Source organism: Pan paniscus, chromosome 20, assembly GCF_029289425.2.
Source record: "Pan paniscus chromosome 20, NHGRI_mPanPan1-v2.0_pri, whole genome shotgun sequence".
Classification (NCBI taxonomy): Eukaryota; Metazoa; Chordata; class Mammalia; order Primates; family Hominidae; genus Pan; species Pan paniscus.
The window spans coordinates 53,450,318-53,470,213 of record NC_073269.2 but is presented as its reverse complement, the minus strand read 5'-3'; the positions used below and the strand labels follow the sequence as shown (position 1 = coordinate 53,470,213).

General features: G+C 49.4%; 1 protein-coding gene across 1 annotated transcript; it reads right to left on the bottom strand.

The window, feature by feature from the left end:
* Positions 1 to 745: 745 nt before the first annotated feature.
* Positions 746 to 17,808, bottom strand: C5AR1 (complement C5a receptor 1). The gene is made up of 2 exons (XM_003814114.5): positions 17,166 to 17,808; positions 746 to 3,051 (listed from the first exon to the last, which is right to left on the bottom strand). The coding sequence occupies exons 1-2, from the start codon at positions 17,166 to 17,168 to the stop codon at positions 2,002 to 2,004; spliced, it is 1,053 nt and encodes a 350-aa protein (XP_003814162.2). The 5' UTR covers positions 17,169 to 17,808; the 3' UTR covers positions 746 to 2,001.
* Positions 17,809 to 19,896: the final 2,088 nt, after the last annotated feature.

Sequence of the window (19,896 nt, the reverse complement as noted above, 5' to 3'; positions counted from 1 at the left end):
AATTCTAAATTTAATTTTTTTTTTTTTTTTGAGACAGAGTCTCACTCTAGGCTGGAGTGCAGTGGCGTGATCTTGGCTCACTGCAACCTCCACCTCCCGGGTTCAAGCAATTCTCCTGCCTCAGCCTCCTAAGTAGCTTAGATTACAGGTGTGCACCAACACACCAGCTAATTTTGGTATTTTTAGTAGAGACGGGGTTTCACCATGTTGGCCAGGCTGGTCTCAAACTCCTGACCTCAGGTGATCTGCCTGCCTCGGCCTCCCAAAGTGCTGGGATTACAGGCATGAGCCACCACAGCTGGCTGGTCTGCACGCTATTTCTAGATAATCCATGCACATGCACACTACACAATCCAAGCAGAAATATTGTGATATGGTTTGGCTGTCTCCCCACCCAAATCTCAATTTGAATTGTATCTCTCAGAATTCCCATGTGTTGTGGGAGGGACCCAGGGGGGGATAATTGAATCATGGGGTCCAGTCTTTCCCTTGCTATTCTTGTGGTAGTTAATAAGTCTCACAAGATCTGATGGGTTTCACAGTAGTTTCCACTTTTGCTTCTTCCTCATTTTCTCTTGCCGCCACCATGTAAGTAGTGCCTTTGCCTCCTGCCATGACTGTGAGACCTCCCCAGCAATGTGGAACTGTAAGTCCAATTAAATCTCTTTTTCTTCCCAGTCTTGGGTATGTCTTTATCAGCAGTGTGAAAATGGACTAATACCTACTGCAAAGTCAATTATTCACTAGAAATAACACAACATTTCAATATTCATTTTTATTTTCCTCATTAAAGTCATGTATACTTTTTTTTTTAAGCTCAAAACAGGTTACATACTATATGATTCCATTGAATAACATTCTTGAAATGACAACATTATAGAAATGGAGAGTGGATTCCTGGTTGCCAGGGGTTAGGGACACGGCTGGGGTGTGGGGGTGGAGGGAGGTGGGCATCCTGGGGATCCCTGTGGTGATGAGAATGTCCTGTATCTTCACTGTATCAATGTCAATATCCTGGTTATGAGACTGCATTGTAGTTTTGCAATATCTTGCCATTGGGGGAGGCTGGGTGAAGGGTACACAAGATCCCTCTGTATCATTACTTACAATTGTGTTGAGTTTGCAATGATCTCAAAATAGAAAGCATAATTTAAAAACAAAGTGCAAACAAAACTGCAGGTTTTTTAGGTGTTTTTGTTTTTGTTTTTGCTTTGCTTTTGAGACAGAGCCTCCCTCGGTCACCCAGGCTAGAGTGCAGTGGTGTGATCATGGCTCACCACAACCTCCACCTCCAAGGTTCGAGCAATTCTCCCACCTCAGCCTCCCAAGTAGCTGGGATTACAGGCACCCACTACCATGCCCAGTTAATTTTTTGTATTTTTAGTACAGACGGGGTTTCACCATGCTGGCCAGCCTGGTCTGGAACTCTTGACCTCAGGTGATCCACCCACCTTAGCCTCCCAAAGTTCTGGGATTACAGGCGTGAGCCACTGCTCTCAGCCTAATTTTCTTTTTTAAATTAACTCACTTACAAGAGCTTAGATAACTCCATGGACTTCTGTTTTGTCCCAAAGAACTTTTGAGATTCCAGTTACATATTTTCCAACTTGCCATAAAATAAATACATTTTTTTAAGCGAGAATCTTTCTACTTGTCTGTATTCTGAGTTCCCTGTTCACACCTATTGCCATATGGAAATATTCCAGATACACGGGTTTCTGTTTGTTTTTCAAAAGCCTGGGATGGAAAGATGGTGTGTGTGGGGGGGGGTGGGGGGTGGGAGGGTGCTCCCTAGAAGGAAGTGTTCACCTTGCAAATGAGGAAGGATGAGAAGAGTCCCGCTGGAAAAGGAGGGACAAGTCTGGGAAAGACAGGCAACATGGAGGAGAGTTAGTTAGCTAAGGTAACGCCATCCCACGAAAAGTGGAGTGAAAACAAGAGGAAGGAGAATGGCCGGGAAGGAAGGGGACATCGGGCCACAGTGGCCCATGAGGCTGTCGCCTACACTGCCTGGGTCTTGTCGGCCATAGTGTCCACTGTGGAGCGCGCGAATGACTTGCTCTCCCTAACCACGGACTCTTCAGTCAACACATTCCGGAGGAGGCTGGGGAGGGATTTCCGCAGTCGGCCCTGGAAGCCCTGGCCGGCCACCACGTAGATGATGGGGTTGATGCAGCAATTGATGTAGGCAAAGGAGACACACAGGGAGTCCAGCTTCTTCAGCAGCAGGAAGGTGGGCGACAATGGCTCCAGGAAGGACATCATTATCCCCGTCACCTGGTAGGGCAACCAGAAGATAAAGAAACTGGCCACCACTGCCACCACCACCTTGAGTGTCTTGGTGGACCGCGTGGCCCTGCGGCTCCACGTCCGGAGCAGGATGAAAGTGTAACAAATCATGAGCGTGAGTAGAGGCCACAGGAAGCCCAGGACCAGCCGGACGATGGCCACGGCTCGCTCCCGCCGTTTGTCGTGGCTGTAGTCCACGCCACACAACACCTTTGGTGGAAAGTACTCCTCCCGGACCACCCGGTACAGGAAGGAGGGTATGGTCAGCAGCAGGGCTAAACCCCAAGCCACGGCACAGGCGATCCAGGCCAAGCCGGCCCCTCGGAAGTTCTGGCACCAGATGGGTTTAAACACCAGCAGAAAGCGGTCGGCGCTGATGGTGGCCAGGAGCAGGATGCTGGCGTACATGTTGAGCAGGATGAGGGAGGGCAGGATGCTGCAGGCGGCCCCGCCAAAGGGCCAGTGGTGATGCTGTACAATGGACGTGAACAAGATGGGCAGCGCCAGGCAGGAGAGGAAGTCGGCTACCGCCAAGTTGAGGAACCAGATGGCATTGATGGTCCGCTTGGCCTCGAATGCCGTCACCCAGACCACCAGGGCATTGCCCAGCACTCCCACCAGGAAGACGACTGCAAAGATGACCAAGGCCAGGATGTCTGGAATACGCAGCGTGTTAGAAGTTTTATCCACAGGGGTGTTGAGGTCCAGGGTATCCTTGTCATCATAGTGCCCATAATCAGGGGTGGTATAATCGAAGGAGTCCTAAGGGGAATCGGAGAGAGCAGAGAGGATGAGTCTGCAGACATGTGCCCGGGTAGGGGGCATCCTGGCTCAGGCATGTGGCTTTTCCCCCGTGTGGCTTTTTCTCACTAGGAAATGGGGATGCTGAGGGCTGAGAGTCAACTAGGGAGTCACACCACTTATTAAAATATTGAGGCAGATGCCGTAGCTCACGCCTGTCATCTCAGCACTTTGGGAGGCCGAGGCGGGCGGACTGCTTGAGCCCAGGAGTTCGAGAATAGCCTGGGCAACATGGCAAAACCCCGTCTCTACTGAAAATACAAAAATTAGCCGGGCGTGGTTGCACTTGCCTGTAGTCCCAGCTACTCCGGAGGCTGAGGTAGGAGGATCACCTGACCTCAGGAGGCAGAGGTTAGAGTGAGCCGAGATCATACCATTGCACTCCAGCCTAGGTGACAGAGTGAGACCCTGTCTCAAAAAAAAAAAAAAAATGAAATGATTCCTTGCTAGTTGGACCCCTTGCCAGCCTGCCACCTCTCCCCTCAGTCCCATCCTGCGAAGCCCCTGGGCTTCCCCACGATCCAGCAACCTAATGTCAAAGTCTAGACCTACTGGCCGGGCACGGGGGCTCACACCTGTAATCCAGCACTTTGGGAGGCCAAGGTGGGTGGATCACGAGGTCAGGAGTTGAAGATCAGCCTGACCAATGCAGTGAAACCCCGCCTCTACTAAAAATATAAAAACTTAGCCGGGTGAGGTGGTGGGCGCCTGTAATCCCAGCTACCTGGGAGGCTGAGGCAGAGAATTGCTTGAACCTGGGAGGCGGAGGTTGCAGTGAGCCGAGATTGTGCCACTGCACTCCAGCCTGGGCGACAGAGCGAGACTCCATTTCAAAAAAAAAGTCTAGCCCTGCTGCAAGGCTGTAGCCACTACCCATTCGGACTGGTCAGTACACAACACAACGCTTGTTACTTTTTTTTTTTTTTTGGAGACAGAGTCTCACTTTATTGCCCAGGCTGGAGTAAAGTGGCACAATCTCAGCTCACTGCAACCTCCGCCTCTTGGGTTCAAGCGATTCTCCTGCCTCAGCCTCCTGAGTAGCTGGGATTACAGGTGCCCACCAACATGCCTGGCTAATTTTTGTATTTTTAGTAGAGATGGGGTTTCACCATGTTGGCCAGGCTGGTCTCGAACTCCTGACCTCAGGTGATCCGTCTGCCTCGGCCTCCCAAAGTGCTGGGATTACAGGCATGAGCCACTGTGCCCGGCCATTCCCATAGTTTGAACGAAGAAGAAAAAGTTTATAAAGCTTAGAAAAAGTACCCAAGACCACAAAACACCCATGACTATACACAAAGCCCCACGTTGCCCAATCTGATTGCATGTTCTTGTCACACTGTGAACCTGGGTAAACCCGCCCAGTTGAGAATTCGAGGCATCTGTAGATTGGAAAACAATGTTCCTTGTTGGGAAAAGGGCTTGTGGGCGCCTGTATAAAATGGCCATAAAAATAGAATGTTGGGGACCAGCCTCGACAGTTTCTGTTGTGCAACAATGCAGTGTGCTAAAGCAAACAAATGAAAGCAGATGGTCTTTACTTAAAATTTGGATTTTTTTTCTCACCATGGATTTTTTTTTGCATTAATTTTGATTCTTTAAAAGACTGTATGGGGCTGGGCGTGGTGGCTCACACCTGAAATCCCAGCACTTTGGAAGGCCAAGACGGGCGGATCACAAGGTCAAGAGATCGAGATCACCCCGGCCAACATAGTAAAACCTTGTCTCTACTAAAAATACAAAAATTAGCCGGGTGTGGTGGCGCATGCCTGTAGTCCCAGCTACTCAGGAGGCTGAGGCAGGAGAATCGCTTGAACCCAGGAGGTGGAGGTTGCAGGGAGCCGAGATTGCGCTACTGCACTCCAGCCTAGCAACAGAGCGAGACTCTGTCTCAGAAAAAAAAAAAAAAAAGATTGTATAAAAATATTATTTAAAAAATTTTTTTAGAGACAGGGTCTTTGTCACCCAGGCTGGAGTACAGTGGTGTGATCATGACTCACTGCAGCCTCCACCTCCCAAGTAGCTGTGACCACAGGCACACACCATCATGCCTGGCTTATTTTTTCAATTTTAGTAGAGATGGGGTCTTGCTATGTTACCAGGGCTGGTATCAAACTCCTGGCCTCAAACAATCCACCTGCCTCGGCTTCCCAAAGTGCTGGGATTACAGGCATGAATCTATGGGAATGCTTTTGCCCCGGGCTCCAGTAGTCCAGTTATGGTGAGCTCAGAATGGCACTCAGGTTAGGAGCACTGGCTTTGGAGTCAGTCCCCTGGGGTTCAGTTCCTGACTGCCCTATGTGAAGCCCGCATGACCCTCTGCAAGTTCATCTACTGCTCCACACCTCCCTTTTTCTCCTTGTTAACTCCCATAGAGAGCCAAGCAGCCCATCTGTTCTTTTTTTTTTTTTTTTTGAGACAGTTTTGCTCTTGTTGCCCAGGCTGGAGTGCAGTGACGCGATCTCTGCTCACTGCAACCTCCGCCTCCCGGGTTCAAGCGATTCTCCTGCCTCAGCCTCCTGAGTAGCTGGGATTACATGCATGCACCACCATGCCCGGCTAATTTTGTATTTTTAGTAGAGATGGGGTTTCTCCATGTTGGTCAGGCTGGTCTCGAACTCCCAACCTCGGCCTCCCAACCGCCCGCCTTGGCCTCCCAAAGTGCTGGGATTACAGGCATGAGCCACCATGCCTAGCCAGCAGCCCATCTGTTCTAACTGATATCATTTCAAAACCCTAAGCCATTAGGAGGAGGAGTTATCCATTTCTTTTTTTTGAGACAGAGTCTCACTCTGTCACCAGGCTGGAGTGCAGCAGCGCGATCTTGGCTCACTGCAACCTCTGCCTCCCGGGTTCAAGCGATTCTCCTGCCTCAACCTCCTGAGTAGCTGGGATTACAGGTGGCGTGCCACCATGCCCGGCTTATTTTTGTATTTTTAATAGAGACGGGGTTTCACCATGTTGGTCAGGCTGGTCTCGAACTCCTGACCCGTGATCTGCCCACCTCAGCCTCCCAAAGTGCTGGGATTACGGGCAAGACCCACCACGCCTGGCCAGGAGTTATCAATTTCAAGTAGATTTTGCTCATTTTTTAGGTGTAGTGTTATTTAACCTGTTCCTCTCTCCCTTGGTTTTGCTGTAAAGTGGTAGTTTGAGATCTAGAACTTTGATTAAATTTAGGTACGATTTTTTTTTTCCGCAAAAATTACTTCACAGATGGTTCTGCGTCTTTCCTGCTGCCTCACATCAATGGCACCGAATCCCCGATTGCCTCTCTTCTTGGGACACTAAGACTGATTGTAGGATCCTGGTGCCAACCCAGAACAAAATGTTTGGGGGCAGCAAGAGGAAGATACAAACAGGAATAAGAAATAGATTTTTTTTGCCAAGCATTGTGGTTCATGCCTGTGATCCCAGCACTTTGGAGGCCAAGGTGGGAGGATTGCTTGAGCCCAGGAGTTAGAGACCAGCCTGGGCAACATAGCAAGACCCCTGTCTCTACAGAAAAAAAGTAGCCAGGTATGGTGGTGTGCTCCTGTGGTCCTAGATACTTGGAAGGGTGAGGCGGGAGGATCACTAGAGCCTAGGAGGTCAAGGCTGCAGTGAGCTGTGATCACGCCACTGCACTCCAGCCTGGGCAACAGAGTGAGACCCTCTCTCACAAAAATAATAATAATGTCACAGGTAAATGTGACTATTTGGGGCCAGTGATGCAGGGTAAAAGAATTTACCAAGACAGTTGTAGGTAAAGCAAAGTAGATTTATTAGAGAAAGTAGGAAAATGTGTTGCAAGAGTGCAATGGGCAGGTCAGCAAGAAAGGATCTAACTGCAAAGAGACAAAGGCTCGCTAGTGATTTTATACGATGGGGCTTGTGCTGTGTGTGAAAAGGGCTCTGTGAAGTACCAACAACACCAAGGTTGCAGTGAGCTAACTTGCACTTTTCTATTAGCTGAGTGGCTGGCGATAGCTGGATGCAGGAAAATTGGGACTTATTTGCACAGGAGAGCTGTGTGTCCTAGACCTTGAAGAGAGGCAGATGCACAGTTTATCTGCTTCCTCTTTTTGCTTTCCCTCGGTCCTGCCAGCCTGACTCCTTTTCCCTAATTAGGACTCCACAAAAAACACTCCAGCAAAAGGAATAACTAGAGGGAGAGAGAGGAGGAAAGGGAAGGAGGTGGGAAGGAAGGGAAGAGGAAGAAAGGGAGAAGAGAGAGAGGAGGGAACGAAGGAGGGAAGGAGGAGGAAATGAGGAAGGGAAGAAGGGTGAAAGGGAGAAAGGCAGGAAGAAAGAAAAGAAACAAAGGAGGGAGGAGGGAATTAGGGAGGAAGAAAGCAGACAGGGACAGAGGGACAGAGGGAGGAAGGAGGGCAGGGCTATAGATGACTAAGAATGGCAGTGGTGGATTCATAGGGGCTTATAATATTCTCTTCACTTTTGTGTGTTTGAAACTTTCCATAATAAAATTAAGAACAGGCCAGGTGCAGTGACTCATGCCTGTCATCCCAACAATTTGGGAGGCCGAGGCAGGTGGATCACTTGGGTCAGGAGTTCTAGACCAGCCTGGGCAATATGGTGAAACCCCATCTCTACTAAAAATACAAAAAAAAATAGCCAGGTGTGGTGGCGTGTGCCTGTAGTCCCAGCTACTTGGGAGGCTAAGGCAGGACAATCTCTGGAACCCAGGAGGCGGAGGTTGCAGTGAGCCAAGATTGCACCACTGCACTCCAGACTGGGCAACAGAGCGAGACCCTATCTCAAAAACAAAAAAAATAGGATGGATGCAGTGGCTCACGCCTGTAATCCCAACAATTTGGAAGGCCGAGGCGGGCAGATCACCTGAGGTCAGGAGTTCGAGACCAGCCTGGCCAACATGGTGAAACCCTGTCTCTACTAAAAATACAAAAATTAGCCAGGCGTGGTAGTGGGCGCCTGTAATCCCAGCTACTCGGGAGGCTGAGGCAGAAGAATTGCTTGAACCCAGGAGGCAGAGGTTGCAGTGAGCCGAAATAGCCCCATTGCACTCCAGCCTGGGTAACAGAGTGAGACTCCATCTAAAAAAAAAAAAAAAAAAAAGAACAAAAAGGTCCTGATCACTTCTTCCCAGACAGAGCTGAAGGAAGCTGTCATGCACCCAAGAAAGAAAGGCTGCAGTCCATGGCAGCTGGACTGGAGAAAGCCTTGTAGGTGAAATCTGTGTCCAGAGGCACCAGACACTGCAGTAAAGCACCCATCAGGGCACTGAGTGATCACCCAAAAGCAGCCAGTACTTACTGAGCATCTACTATGCATGCGGCATGGAATTTGCTCTTTCCATCCTGACCACAACCTACAAGGAGCTTCTGTTAATATGCCCATTTCAGGCCAGGTGTGGTGGTGCACACCTATAACCCAAGCACTTTGGGAAGCCAAGGTGGGCAGATCACCTGAGGTCAGGGGTTCGAGACCAGCCTGGCCAACATGGTGAAACCCCGTCTCTACTAAAAATACAAAAATTAGCCAGGCGTGGTGGCGGGCACCTGTAATCCCAGCTACTCGGGAGGCTGAGGCAGGAGAATCACTTGAACCTGGGAGGTGGAAGTTGCAATGAGCTGAGATAGCGACACTGCACTCCAGCCTGGGCGACAGAGTGAGACTCCACCTCAAAAAAAAAGAAAGAAAAAAAAATGCCCATTTCGCTGATGAAGAAGCACGAGGCACCAGAAGGTGAAGTAGGCTGTTCCAGGTCACTCAGAGAGGATATGAACCCATACAGGCCGGAATGCAAACCAGACAGGCTGCCCCTGACCATTTCCAAGAGGTGAGTTTTGTGACCTATGGAGCTAGCCCAGTCCTGAAGGCCACTTTGACACCAACCCAGAGAAAAGCGGACAGCAAGAAATAGAAATCATTCTGGAAATACTGAGAGCTGTATTTGCAGCTCTAAATATTTGAATTTGCAGATGGAGTTTTGTACTTTTTTTTTTTTTTTTTGAGATGGAGTCTCGCTCTGTCGCCACATTGGACTGCAGTGGCACGATCTCAGGTCACTGCAACCTCTGCCTCCCAGGTTCAAGCGATTCTCCTGCCTCAGCCTCCTGAGTAGCTGGGACTAAAGGCACCTGCCACCACACCCTGCTAATTTTTGTATTTTTAGTAGAGACAGGGTTCCACCATGTTGGTCAGGCTGGTCTCGAACTCCTGACCTCGTGATCTGCCTGCCTTGGCCTCCCAAAATGCTGGGATTACAGGCATGAGCCACCACACCCGGCCTGGTTTTTATACCTTTAAAACACTCACCTCGAAGATTAAATAAGATGAAAAATGCCTAAGCACCTAGCACAGCGCCTGACACAGAGAAGAGGACAAGAAGTGGCAGCCATTGGTATTATTATTTGTCAGTTATTGAAGAGCTCGGATCCACATCCCTGAACCACTATTTTTTTTTTTTTTTTTTTTTGAGACTGAGTCTCACTCTGTCACCCAGGCTGTAGCTCAGGGGTGCGATCTTGGCTCACTGCAGCCTTGACTTCTCAGGCTCAAGTGATCCTCCTGCCTCAGCCTCCCAAGCAGCTGGGACTACAGGTGCATACTACTGTGCCCAGCTAATTTTTAATGTTTTTTTAAAGAGGAGGGTCTCACTGTATTGCCCAGGCTGGTCTCGAACTCCTGGGTTCAAGCAATCCTCCCGCCTTGGTCTCCCAAAGTGCTGGGATTACAGGCATGAACCACCACGCCCAGCCCCGTTTTATATTTCTTTTTTTTTTTTTTTTTTGAGACGGGGTCTTGATCTGTCACCCAGGCTTATGTGCAGTGGTGCAATCATGGATCACTGTCACCCCAGCCCCTCTGGCTCAAGCAATCCTCCTGCCTCAGCCTCTCGAGTAGCTAGGACTACAACTGTGCACCACCACACCCAGCTAATTTTTGTATTTTTTTTCTTTTTTTTTTTTTTTGGTAGAGATGGGTCTCGCTTTGTTGCACAGGCTGGTCTCAAACTCCTAACTTCAAGCAACCCTCCTGCCTTGAACTCCCAAAGTGCTGAGATTACAGATGTAAGCCACCATGCCTGGATAGTTTTTTTTTTTTTTTCTAGTTCCCTTACATTGCACCTGCCCAAGGTTAGCCAGGCTATGGGCAGTGGGCATTTACTGGTGGAATCATATCCATGAGTAAATTATTGAAAGATAAGATGTCAGTATCTGCTAATGAGTGAATGAAAAAGGTGGGGTTTAGCCACGTGGTGGAATATTACTCAGCCATGAAAAGGAAGGGCTGACACATGCTACAATGTGGATGAATCTTGAAAACATGATGCTAAGTGAAAGAAGCCAGTCACAAAAGGCCATTAAAAATACAAAAATTAGCCAGAGTGTTGGCGCGCACCTGTAATCCCAGCTACTCCAGAGACTGAGGCAGGAGAATCACTTGAACCTGGGAGGCGGAGGTTGCAGTAAGCTGAGATCATGCCACTGCACTCCAGCCTTGACTGAGCAAGACTCTGTCTCAAAAAAAAAAAAAAAAGTGATAGAAAGATGGATGGATATAAATAAACGGATGGATAGATAATGAATGGGTGAATGAGTGGATGCATGGATGATGGATAGATAGATGACTGATAGACAATGGGTACATGGAGATATGATTGAGAGATAGATGATAGATAGATAGATAGATACATAGATAATGGGCTGGGCATGGTGGCTCATGCCTGTAATCACTTGAGGCCAGAAGATCAAGACCAGCCTGGCCAACATAGTGAAACCCCATCTCCACTAAAAGTACAAAAAAATTAGCTGGGCCCAGTGGTGTGTGCCTGTAGTCCCAGCTACTTGGGAGGCTGAGGCAGGAGAATCGCTTGAACCTGGGAGGTGGAGGTTGCAGTGAGTCAAGATTGCGCCACTGCCCTCCAGCCTGGGCAACAGAACAAGACTCTGTCTAAAAAAAAAAAATAGCTAGATAACGGATGGATGGATGGATGGATGGATGGATGGATGGATGGATGGATGGATGAATGGATGGACAGATGGATGGATGGATGGACGGATGGATGGATGGATGGATGGATAATGGAGAGACAGATACAGTAAATTTGGAGAGTCTGGGTAAAATGTATATGTATATGAGCCTGTTCCATTCTTGTCATTTTTCCATAAGTTTGAAAATATTTCCAAATAGAAGGTTAACATTTTTAAAAATATTTTCACTGGTAAACAGCCCCTGCCCTCAGCCACCCACTTCTTCTATTGCCCGCTCCCAGCACCCTAAGTTCCTGTTTCCTACTCTGGGACACCCCCACTCCAGGTCGCCACGTTCATGTCACTAAAGAGTTAATGCTAGGTGCAGCAGGAGGCCCCAGACCCTGCCCGGGGGACCTCTGCACTTTAGCACATTGTTAAATATTTTGAATGTTCCCTTTGGCTGTGACGCATGAAGGTAAATTTGGCCTCTGCTGGTTTCGCAAGCTCCCAGCAATCCTTGACTGCAGAATGACTCAGACCCTCGTAAGGGGAGCCTCCCCACCCTCTGCTCTGACATCGCCTTGTCACTCCCTCATCAGCTGACAAAGCTCCTTTCCTGCCATGAGCTCACTCAGTCCTTTCCTCTGGTTGACTTCAGAAAGGCAGAAAAAATATGCTGATTCCAACGTCCTGTGGTTTCCGGGATCTTCAGACGCAAACGGCTTGCAAAGTTTGCCACTGCAGCACCTCTCCAAAGACTGGAAATAACTGACATGTCCAGCAAGAGGGGACTGGCTAAATTAATGATGGTACATCCAGGCAACAGAATACTACACAGCTATCAAAAAGAATGGAAAAGTTGGCCAGGTGCAGTGGCTCATGCCTGTAATCCTAGCACTTTGGGAGGCTGAAGCAGGGGGATTGCTTGAGCCCAGGAGTTCAAGATCAGCCTGGGTAACCTAGCAAGACCCTATCCCTACAAAAAAGAAAAAAACAGACAAAAAGAATGTTTATATAATGATGTGGAAAGACCTCCAAGATCTAGGGTGAGGCCAGGCGTGGTGGCTCACTCCTGTAATCCCAGCACTTTGGGAGGCCAAGGAAGGTGGATCACTTGAAGTCAGGAGATCAAGCCCAGACTGGCCAACATAGTGAAACCCCGTCTCTACTAAAAATACAAAAATTAGCTGGGTGTGATGGCAGGCACCTGTAATTCCAGCTACTCAGTAGACTGAGGCAGGAAAATCACTTGAACCCAGGAGGTGGAGGTTGTAGTGAGCCGAGATCGTGCCACTGCACTCCAGCCTGGGCAACATAGCGAGACTCCATCTCTAAAAAATAAAATAGGCTGGACACGGTGGTTCACGCCTGTAATTCCAGCAATTTGGGAGGCCCAGGCGGGTGGATCACCTGAGGTCAGCGGTTCAAGACCAGCCTGACCAACATGGTGAAACCCTGTCTCTACTAAAAATACAAAAATTAGCCAGGAGTGGTGGTGTGCGCCTGTAATCCCAGCTATCTGGGAGGCTGAGGCAGAAGAATCGCTGGAACCCGGGAGGTGGAGGCTACAGTGAGCCGAGATCGCTTCACTATACTCCAGCCTGGGCAACAAGAGCAAAACTCCATCTCAAAAATAAAATAAATAAAGTAAAATAAAATAAAATAAAATAAAATAGTGAAAAATAAATGTAGGTAGCTGCACTGTGGCACGTGGCCCACATATTGGGCAGTGCAGGTCCAGGGCCACTCTGGGGGTTCTAATTGCCCGGCACTATTCCATGTGCTTCCCAGGTGTTGGCTTAGTAATTTCCTAATCACAGTGCATATCTATGTGACAACAGCACAAAGGGCAGGGTACTATTATTGTTCCTAAATTCACATGCTCATTAGAGGAACAACCCTTGTCTGTTGCATGGAGAAAGGGACAGAGAGCAAAAGCTGGGAAGAAACGGAGATTGGAGCTGTCCAGGTGACGTGAGGCATGACGGTGGCTTAGACAAGGGTGCTGGCCGCAAGATGTGAACGATCAGATGAGAACAGGGTGAAGGAGAAGGCGCAGTACCTACAAGAACAGCCATAATCATTGCCAGGCTGTCCTGAGCCTTTCTCGTGTATTATCTCATTGAACCCACAAAGCAACCCTATGAGACTTACTTGTTGCAACAGCAACACTCATTTTCCAGAAGAGAGAAATGAGGCTACAGAGAAATGAACAGACTTCTCCAAGTCTTCTCGGTTAGCAAGAACAGAGACAGGAGAGAAACTCCTGAGAGCTGAGCCCCAGAGCCCTCTCTCTCTTTTTTTTTTTTATGAGACAGAATCTCGCTCTGTCCCCAGCCTGGAGTGCAGTGGCGCGATCTCAGCTCACTGCAAGCTCCACCTCCTGGATTCACACCATTTGCTAGCCTCAGCCTCCCGAGTAGCTGGGACTACAGGTGCCCGCCACCATGCCTGGCTAATTTTATTTTTAGTAGAGACAGGGTTTCACCGTGTTAGCCAGGATGGTCTTGATCTCCTGACCTCGTGATCCACCCACCTCAGCCTCCCAAAGTGCTGGGATTACAGGCATGAGCCACCTCGCCCAGCCCAGAGCCCTCTGTTTGAGTGGCTACCAGGCAGGCCTAAAGTGCATTGGGAGTAGGGGGGCATGCATTCTAGGCAGAAAGGAGAGAGGAAGGGCAGGTGGTGCACAGCAGAAACGAAAGGTCAGCATGGCTGGCAGGCGGCCAAGATAGGACTGGAAGGTCTGCAGATGCTGAGTTAAAGAATGTGGCTGGAAGCCAGGCACGGTGGCTCACGCCTATAATCCCAGCACTTTGGGAGGCTGAGGCGGGTGGATCACGAGGTCAGTAGTTCGAGACCAGCCTGGCCAACATGGTGAAATCCCGTCTCTACTAAAATAAAATACAAAAATTAGCCATGTGTGGAGGCACGCAGCTGTGATACCAGCTACTTGGGAGGCCGAGGCAGGAGAATCACCAGAATCCAGGAGGCAGAGGTGCAGTGAGCCAAGACTGCACCACTGCCCTCCAGGCTGGGTGACAGAGCGAGACTCTGTCTCAAAACAAAACAAAACAGACCAAATATTAGAAGCAAACTAAATTTCCATTGAAGGGGATGAAACCTCCTACTAGCATATTACTCAGCTGATAAAAGAAAGAAAGAAGCACCAGGCTGGGCAACATAGCAAGACCCCACCTCTACAAAACATTTTAAATCTAGCTGGGCGTGGTGGCATGCACCTGTAGTCCCACCTACTCAGGAGGCTGAGGTGGAAGACCTCAGTAGACCCTGTCTAGAAAAAAGAAAAAAAGGAGGAGGAGGAGGAGGCAACTCCCTTGAACTACACGGGAATGAAGTACCTTCCTCAAGGTTAAGGGGAAATTAATGAATGCCTTAATACAACGCCTGGTATGCAGTAAGCACTCAATAAATGCTAGTTAATAATACTATATGTTATTCATTTAAAAAAGCCAGATGTAGAGTACTGTACAAAACATACTGCCATTTATAAGGCTGGGAAAGGATAGAAATGTCACCCACATTGAGCACCAACTGTATACCAGGCACTGCTACAAGAACTTTTCATGCATTCACTCAGTCAATTCTCTCAACTAGCCTGTGATGTAGATTCTAGTATTATCTTCACCTTAAAGATAAGGAGAAGGAGGCTGGGTGCAATGGCTCACGCCTGTAATCCCAGCACTTTGGGAGGCCAAGGCGGGAAGATTGCTTGGGGCCAGGAGTTCAAGACCAGCCTGGCCAACATGGTGAAACCCCGTCTCTACTAAAAATACAAAAATTAGCCAGGCATGGTGGCGGGCACCTGTATTCCCAGCTACCTGGGAGGCTGAGGCAGGAGAATCACTTGAACCCAGGAGGTGGAGGTTACAGTGAGCTGAGATCACACCACTGCACTCCAGCCTGGGCAACAGAGCAAGACACTGTCTCAAAAAACAAAAAGATAAGGAGACAGAAGCACGGAGAGGACAGATCTCCACAACTATTTCATAGTAGAGACAGAAGCTGAGCTCAGTTTTGGGGTTCCCCGCATCACACTAGTCCTTACTTTGTTCCCTAAGCATCTGTGCTCTCAGGCATCTGTAAACTGTTTTTGGAAGGATCCACCACAAACTGGCATCCCATGGTTGCCCCGGGTAGGGTAGGAGGCAATGAAAAGGAGTCAGAGGGCCAGGTAGGGTGGCTCATACCTGTAATCCCAGCACTTTGGGAGACCAACGTGGGTGGATCACATGAGGTCAGGAGTTCAAGACCAGCCTGGCCAACATGGTGAAACTCCATCTCTACTAAAAAGACAAAAAATTAGCCAGGCGTGGTGGCGCATGCCTGTAATCCCACCTAGTCGGGAGGCTGAGGCAGGAGAATTGCTTGAAGCCGCGAGGCAGAGGTTGTGGTGAGCCAAGATCGTGCCATTGCACTCCAGCCTGGGCGACAAGAGTGAAACTCTGTCTCAAAATAAAAGGAAAGAAAAGGAGTCAGAGGCTCTGGGATAGGCAGGGAGAATGAGTTTTTTTTTCTATGTTTGTTTTTTGAGATGGCCCTGTTGCCAGGCTGGAGTGCAGTGGAGCAATCTCAGCTCACTGCAACCTCTGCCTCATGGGTTCAAGCTATTGTCGTGCCTCAGCCTCTCAAGTAGCTGGGACTACAAGCACCCGCTTATACGCCCAGCTAATTTTTGTAGTTTTGGTAGAGACGGAGTTTCACCATGTTGGCCACGATGGTCTCAATCTCCCGACCTTGTGATCCGCCCGCCTCGGCCTCCCAAAGTGCTGGGATTACACGCATGAGCCACCGCGCCTGGCCAAGAATGAGTTTTTACCAACTTTGGAATATGTTTTGGAAAGAAAAAAAAAAGAAGAAGAATCAGAGAGTCTCGTTTGCCCAAGTCGGATCTCAAGGTTGGAATGCAGGAATGAAGCAACATCAGACCCCTCCCTGGTCCATCCAAACCATCTTCCGTTTCCTCTTTGACACAGATGAAGCAAAGCAATGCCTGTGTTACAGCAGGTGCTGAATCGCAGCTCTGCTGGCTCAGTGCCCAGGCCTCCAGATGCAGGGATGCCAGGGACCCTCATTTAGCCTGGGGTGCATTCCTTCTGACACTCACAGAATCCATGGCATAACCTGCTTCTGCCACCAACCACGGAGGGTCCCCATCCATCTCTGCTCCTGCCTGGGCCTCAGTTTCCCCATCTCTGTCATGCAGAACATCTCAAACGACCAGGCATAATGGCCTCATGCCAGTAATCCCAGAGCTTTGGGAGACCAAGGTGGGAGGATGGCTTGAGGCCAGGAATTTGAGACCAGCCCTGACAACATAGCAAGAACCCATCTCTACAAGAATAAAAATTTTAAAAATTAGCCAGACATAGTGGTGCATGCCTGTGGTCCCAGATACTCAGGAGGCTAAAGAGGGAGGATCACTTGAGCCCAAGAGTTCAAGACTGCAGTGAGCTATGATGGTGCCACTGCACTCCAGCCTGGGCAACAGTGCAAGACCCCAAGTCGAAAAAGAAAAGAACATCTATCTGCAAGAGCATCTGAGTAACTTGACCATTCCTCCAAACTGGTTCTTTCCAGCCTCCCAACATTTTCTCTGCCATTCCCACTGCCTGGAAGGCCTGTTCTAGATTTCTTCACTTGTGGAATTCTTTAAATAAAAAAAAAAATACAGACAGGGTCTCACTATGTTGGCCAGGCTGGTCTTGAACTCCTGGCCTCAAGCAATCCTCCCGCCTTGGCACAATCCCCAATGTGCTGGGATCACAGGTGTGACCCACTGCGCTCAGCTGCTTGTGGAATTCTTAGTCACCTTACTAGACCCAACTCAAGGGTCCCCTCCCCTGGGGAATCTTCTCGGGTCCCAGCCCCATGAGGTTGCTGTTGCTCCCACAATCTTGACAATCTTATTCCCATGGCCACATCCCAGCCCTGGAGTGTGAGAGCCTGGGATGCAGGAGAGAGGGAAGGTGGGAGGTGGAAGACAGGGAGAGAGAAGGAAAGAGAGAGACAGACGGAGTTGACGGCGAGAGTTGGGGAGAGAGAAGGACCCACTGGAGCAGAGATGGGAGGGACCCAGGACAAAGTTTCCTGCTCCCATTCCCCTTCGAGACTCACCATGTTCTGGTCTCCTGGGCTCCCCGAGGATCGAAGGTCCCTCCTGCCCAAGGGCTGTGGTTTTTAAAGCCCCAAGGAAAGATGCAGGGAGGAAATGACCGTCTTTCTCTCTGGGGCTCTCATTGGTCTGCACACTGGGCACTGAGGCCAGAGCTCCCTCTGCGGGGCACACACCCAGGGGACTCTAACCACCTCCTCCCAGGCAGAGAAGGGGGGGCCGGCGCTCGGAAAACCGAGGAAGCTCCTGTGCAGGCTCGGCCCCTCTCCTGGCCTTGGTTTCCCTATTTGGGGCCATCTCTTCTCTCTCATTTTTTTTTTTTTTTTTTTTTTTTTTTAGATAGAGTCTTGCTGTGTCACCCAGGCTGCAGTGGAGGGGTGCAATCTCGGCTCTCTGTAACCTCTGCCTCCCGGGTTCAAGCAATTCTCCTGCCTCAGCCTCCCGAGTAGCTGGGATTACACGTGTGTGTCACCACCCCCGGCTAATTTTTTGTATTTTTAGTAAAGACGGGGTTTCGCCATGTTGGCCAGGCTGGACTCAAACTCCTGAGCTCAGGCAATCACCCATCTCGACCTCCCAAAGTGCTAGAATTACAAGTGTGAGCCACTGCGCCCGGCCTGGAGCCATCTATCTCTTTCCTCCTAAGATGCCAGCCTTCTGGGCAAAAGCTCAGGAATGCAGTTGGCTTAAACCCCTCCCTTGGGATTCAAGAAAGCAGAGATTGTAACCTCCACTCAGCCTCCCGGCCAGGCTGATTTGAGACCCAAAGAGGCCGAGCTAGTCTGCGGAGGTAGCCCAGCATTTAAGTATATTTTACTGTTAAATCTTCCTTCTAGGGCCAGGTGCAATGGCTCACACCTATAATCCCAGCACTTTGGGAGGCTGAGGCAAATGAATCACTTGAGGTCAGGAGTTCAAGACCAGTCTGGCCAACATGGTGAAACCCTGTCTCTACAAAAAATACAAAAATTACCCAGGTGTGGTGGCAGGTGCCTGTAATCCCAGCTACTTGGGAAGCTGAGGCAGGAGAATTGCTTAAACCTGGGAGGCAGAGGTTGCAGTGAGCCAAGATCGCGCCACTGCACTCCAGCCTGGGCAACAAAGCAAGACTGTCTCAAAAAAAAAAAACCATCGTGACCAGCCTGGCCAATATGGTGAAACCCCATCTCTACTAAAAATACAAAAATTAGCCAGGCATGGTGGTGGGTGCCTGTAATCTCAGCTACTCAGAAGGCTGAGGCAGGAGAATTGCTGGAACCCAGGAGGCGGAGGTTGCAGTGAGCAGAGATTGCACCATTGCACTCCAGCCCAGGCTGACAACACCAAGACTCAATCTCAAAAAAAAAGAAAAAGAAAAGAAAAGAAAAGAAAAAAATCATCCTTCTAGGGTTATGAAGTTGGCAATAGAAAATGGAGCTACCCTGTCCCCCAACTACACAAGCCACAACCATCTCCGTCTATTATTGTTACATTGTAATATATAATGAAATAATTATACAATTCAACATAATGTAGAATCAGTGGAATCCCTGAGCTTGTTTTCCTGTAACGAGATGGTCCTGTCTGGGGGTGATGGGATACAGTGACAGATCATCAGGCATTAGATTCTCATAAGGAGCTTGCAACCCAGATCCCTCACATGTGCTGTTCACAACAGGGTTCACGCTCTTTTTTTTTTTTTTTTTTTTTTTTTTTTTTTTGAGATGGAGTCTCACTCTGTCACCCAGGCTAGAGTGCAATGGCACGATCTCGGCACACTGCAACCTCTGCCTCCCAGGTTCAAGCGATTCTCCTGCCTCAGCCTCCCGAGTAGCTGGGACTACAGACGCCTACCACTGCGCCCGGCTAATTTTTGTATTTTTAGTAGAGACGTGGTTTCACCATCTTGGCCAGGCTGATCTCGAACTCCTGACCTCGTGATCCACCCGCCTCAGCCTCCCAAAGTGCTGGGATTACAGGCTTGAGCCACTGCGCCCGGCCTGGGTTCACGCTCTTATGAGAATGTAATTCCGCCCCTGATCTGACAGATCAGGCGGTAATATGAGCGAAGGGGCGTGGCTATAAATACAGATGAAGCTTCACTTACTCACCTGCCACTCACCTCCTGCGATGCTGCATGGTTCCTAGCAGGCCATGGACTGGTATAGGTCTGCAGCCCAGGGCTGGGGGCTAAGATACTTCCTAGAGCCTGGGGCAAGGAAGGAGCCGAGATTACCTTCCCAAGGCTGCTGTAACCAATTAGCACAAACTGCGGGCTTAACACCAGGACCGGGCGCAGTGGCTCATGCCTGCAATCCCAGCACTTTGGGAGGCTGAGGCGGGCAGATCATTGAGGTCAAGAGTTCAAGACCAGCCTGGCCAACATGGCAAAACCCCATCTCTACTAAAAATACAGAAATTACCTGGGTGTGGTGGTGCATGCCTGTAGTCCCAGCTACTCGGGAGGCTGAGGCACAAGAATTACTTGAACCCGGGAGGTGGAGGTTGCAGTGAGCCAAGATGGCACCACTGCACTCCAGCCTGGGCGACAAAGCAAGACTCCACCTCAAGGAAAAAAAAAGAAAAAAAAAGCCAATTATTTTGGCATGGTTCTGCAGGCCAGAAGTCCAAAATCAAGATGTCACCACTCCCTCCAGAGGCTCCAGGGGAGAATCTGTTCCTTGCCTCTCCCAGCTTCAGGTGGCTCCTGAAATTCCTTGGCTTGTGGCTGCACCACGCCCGTCCCTGCCTCTG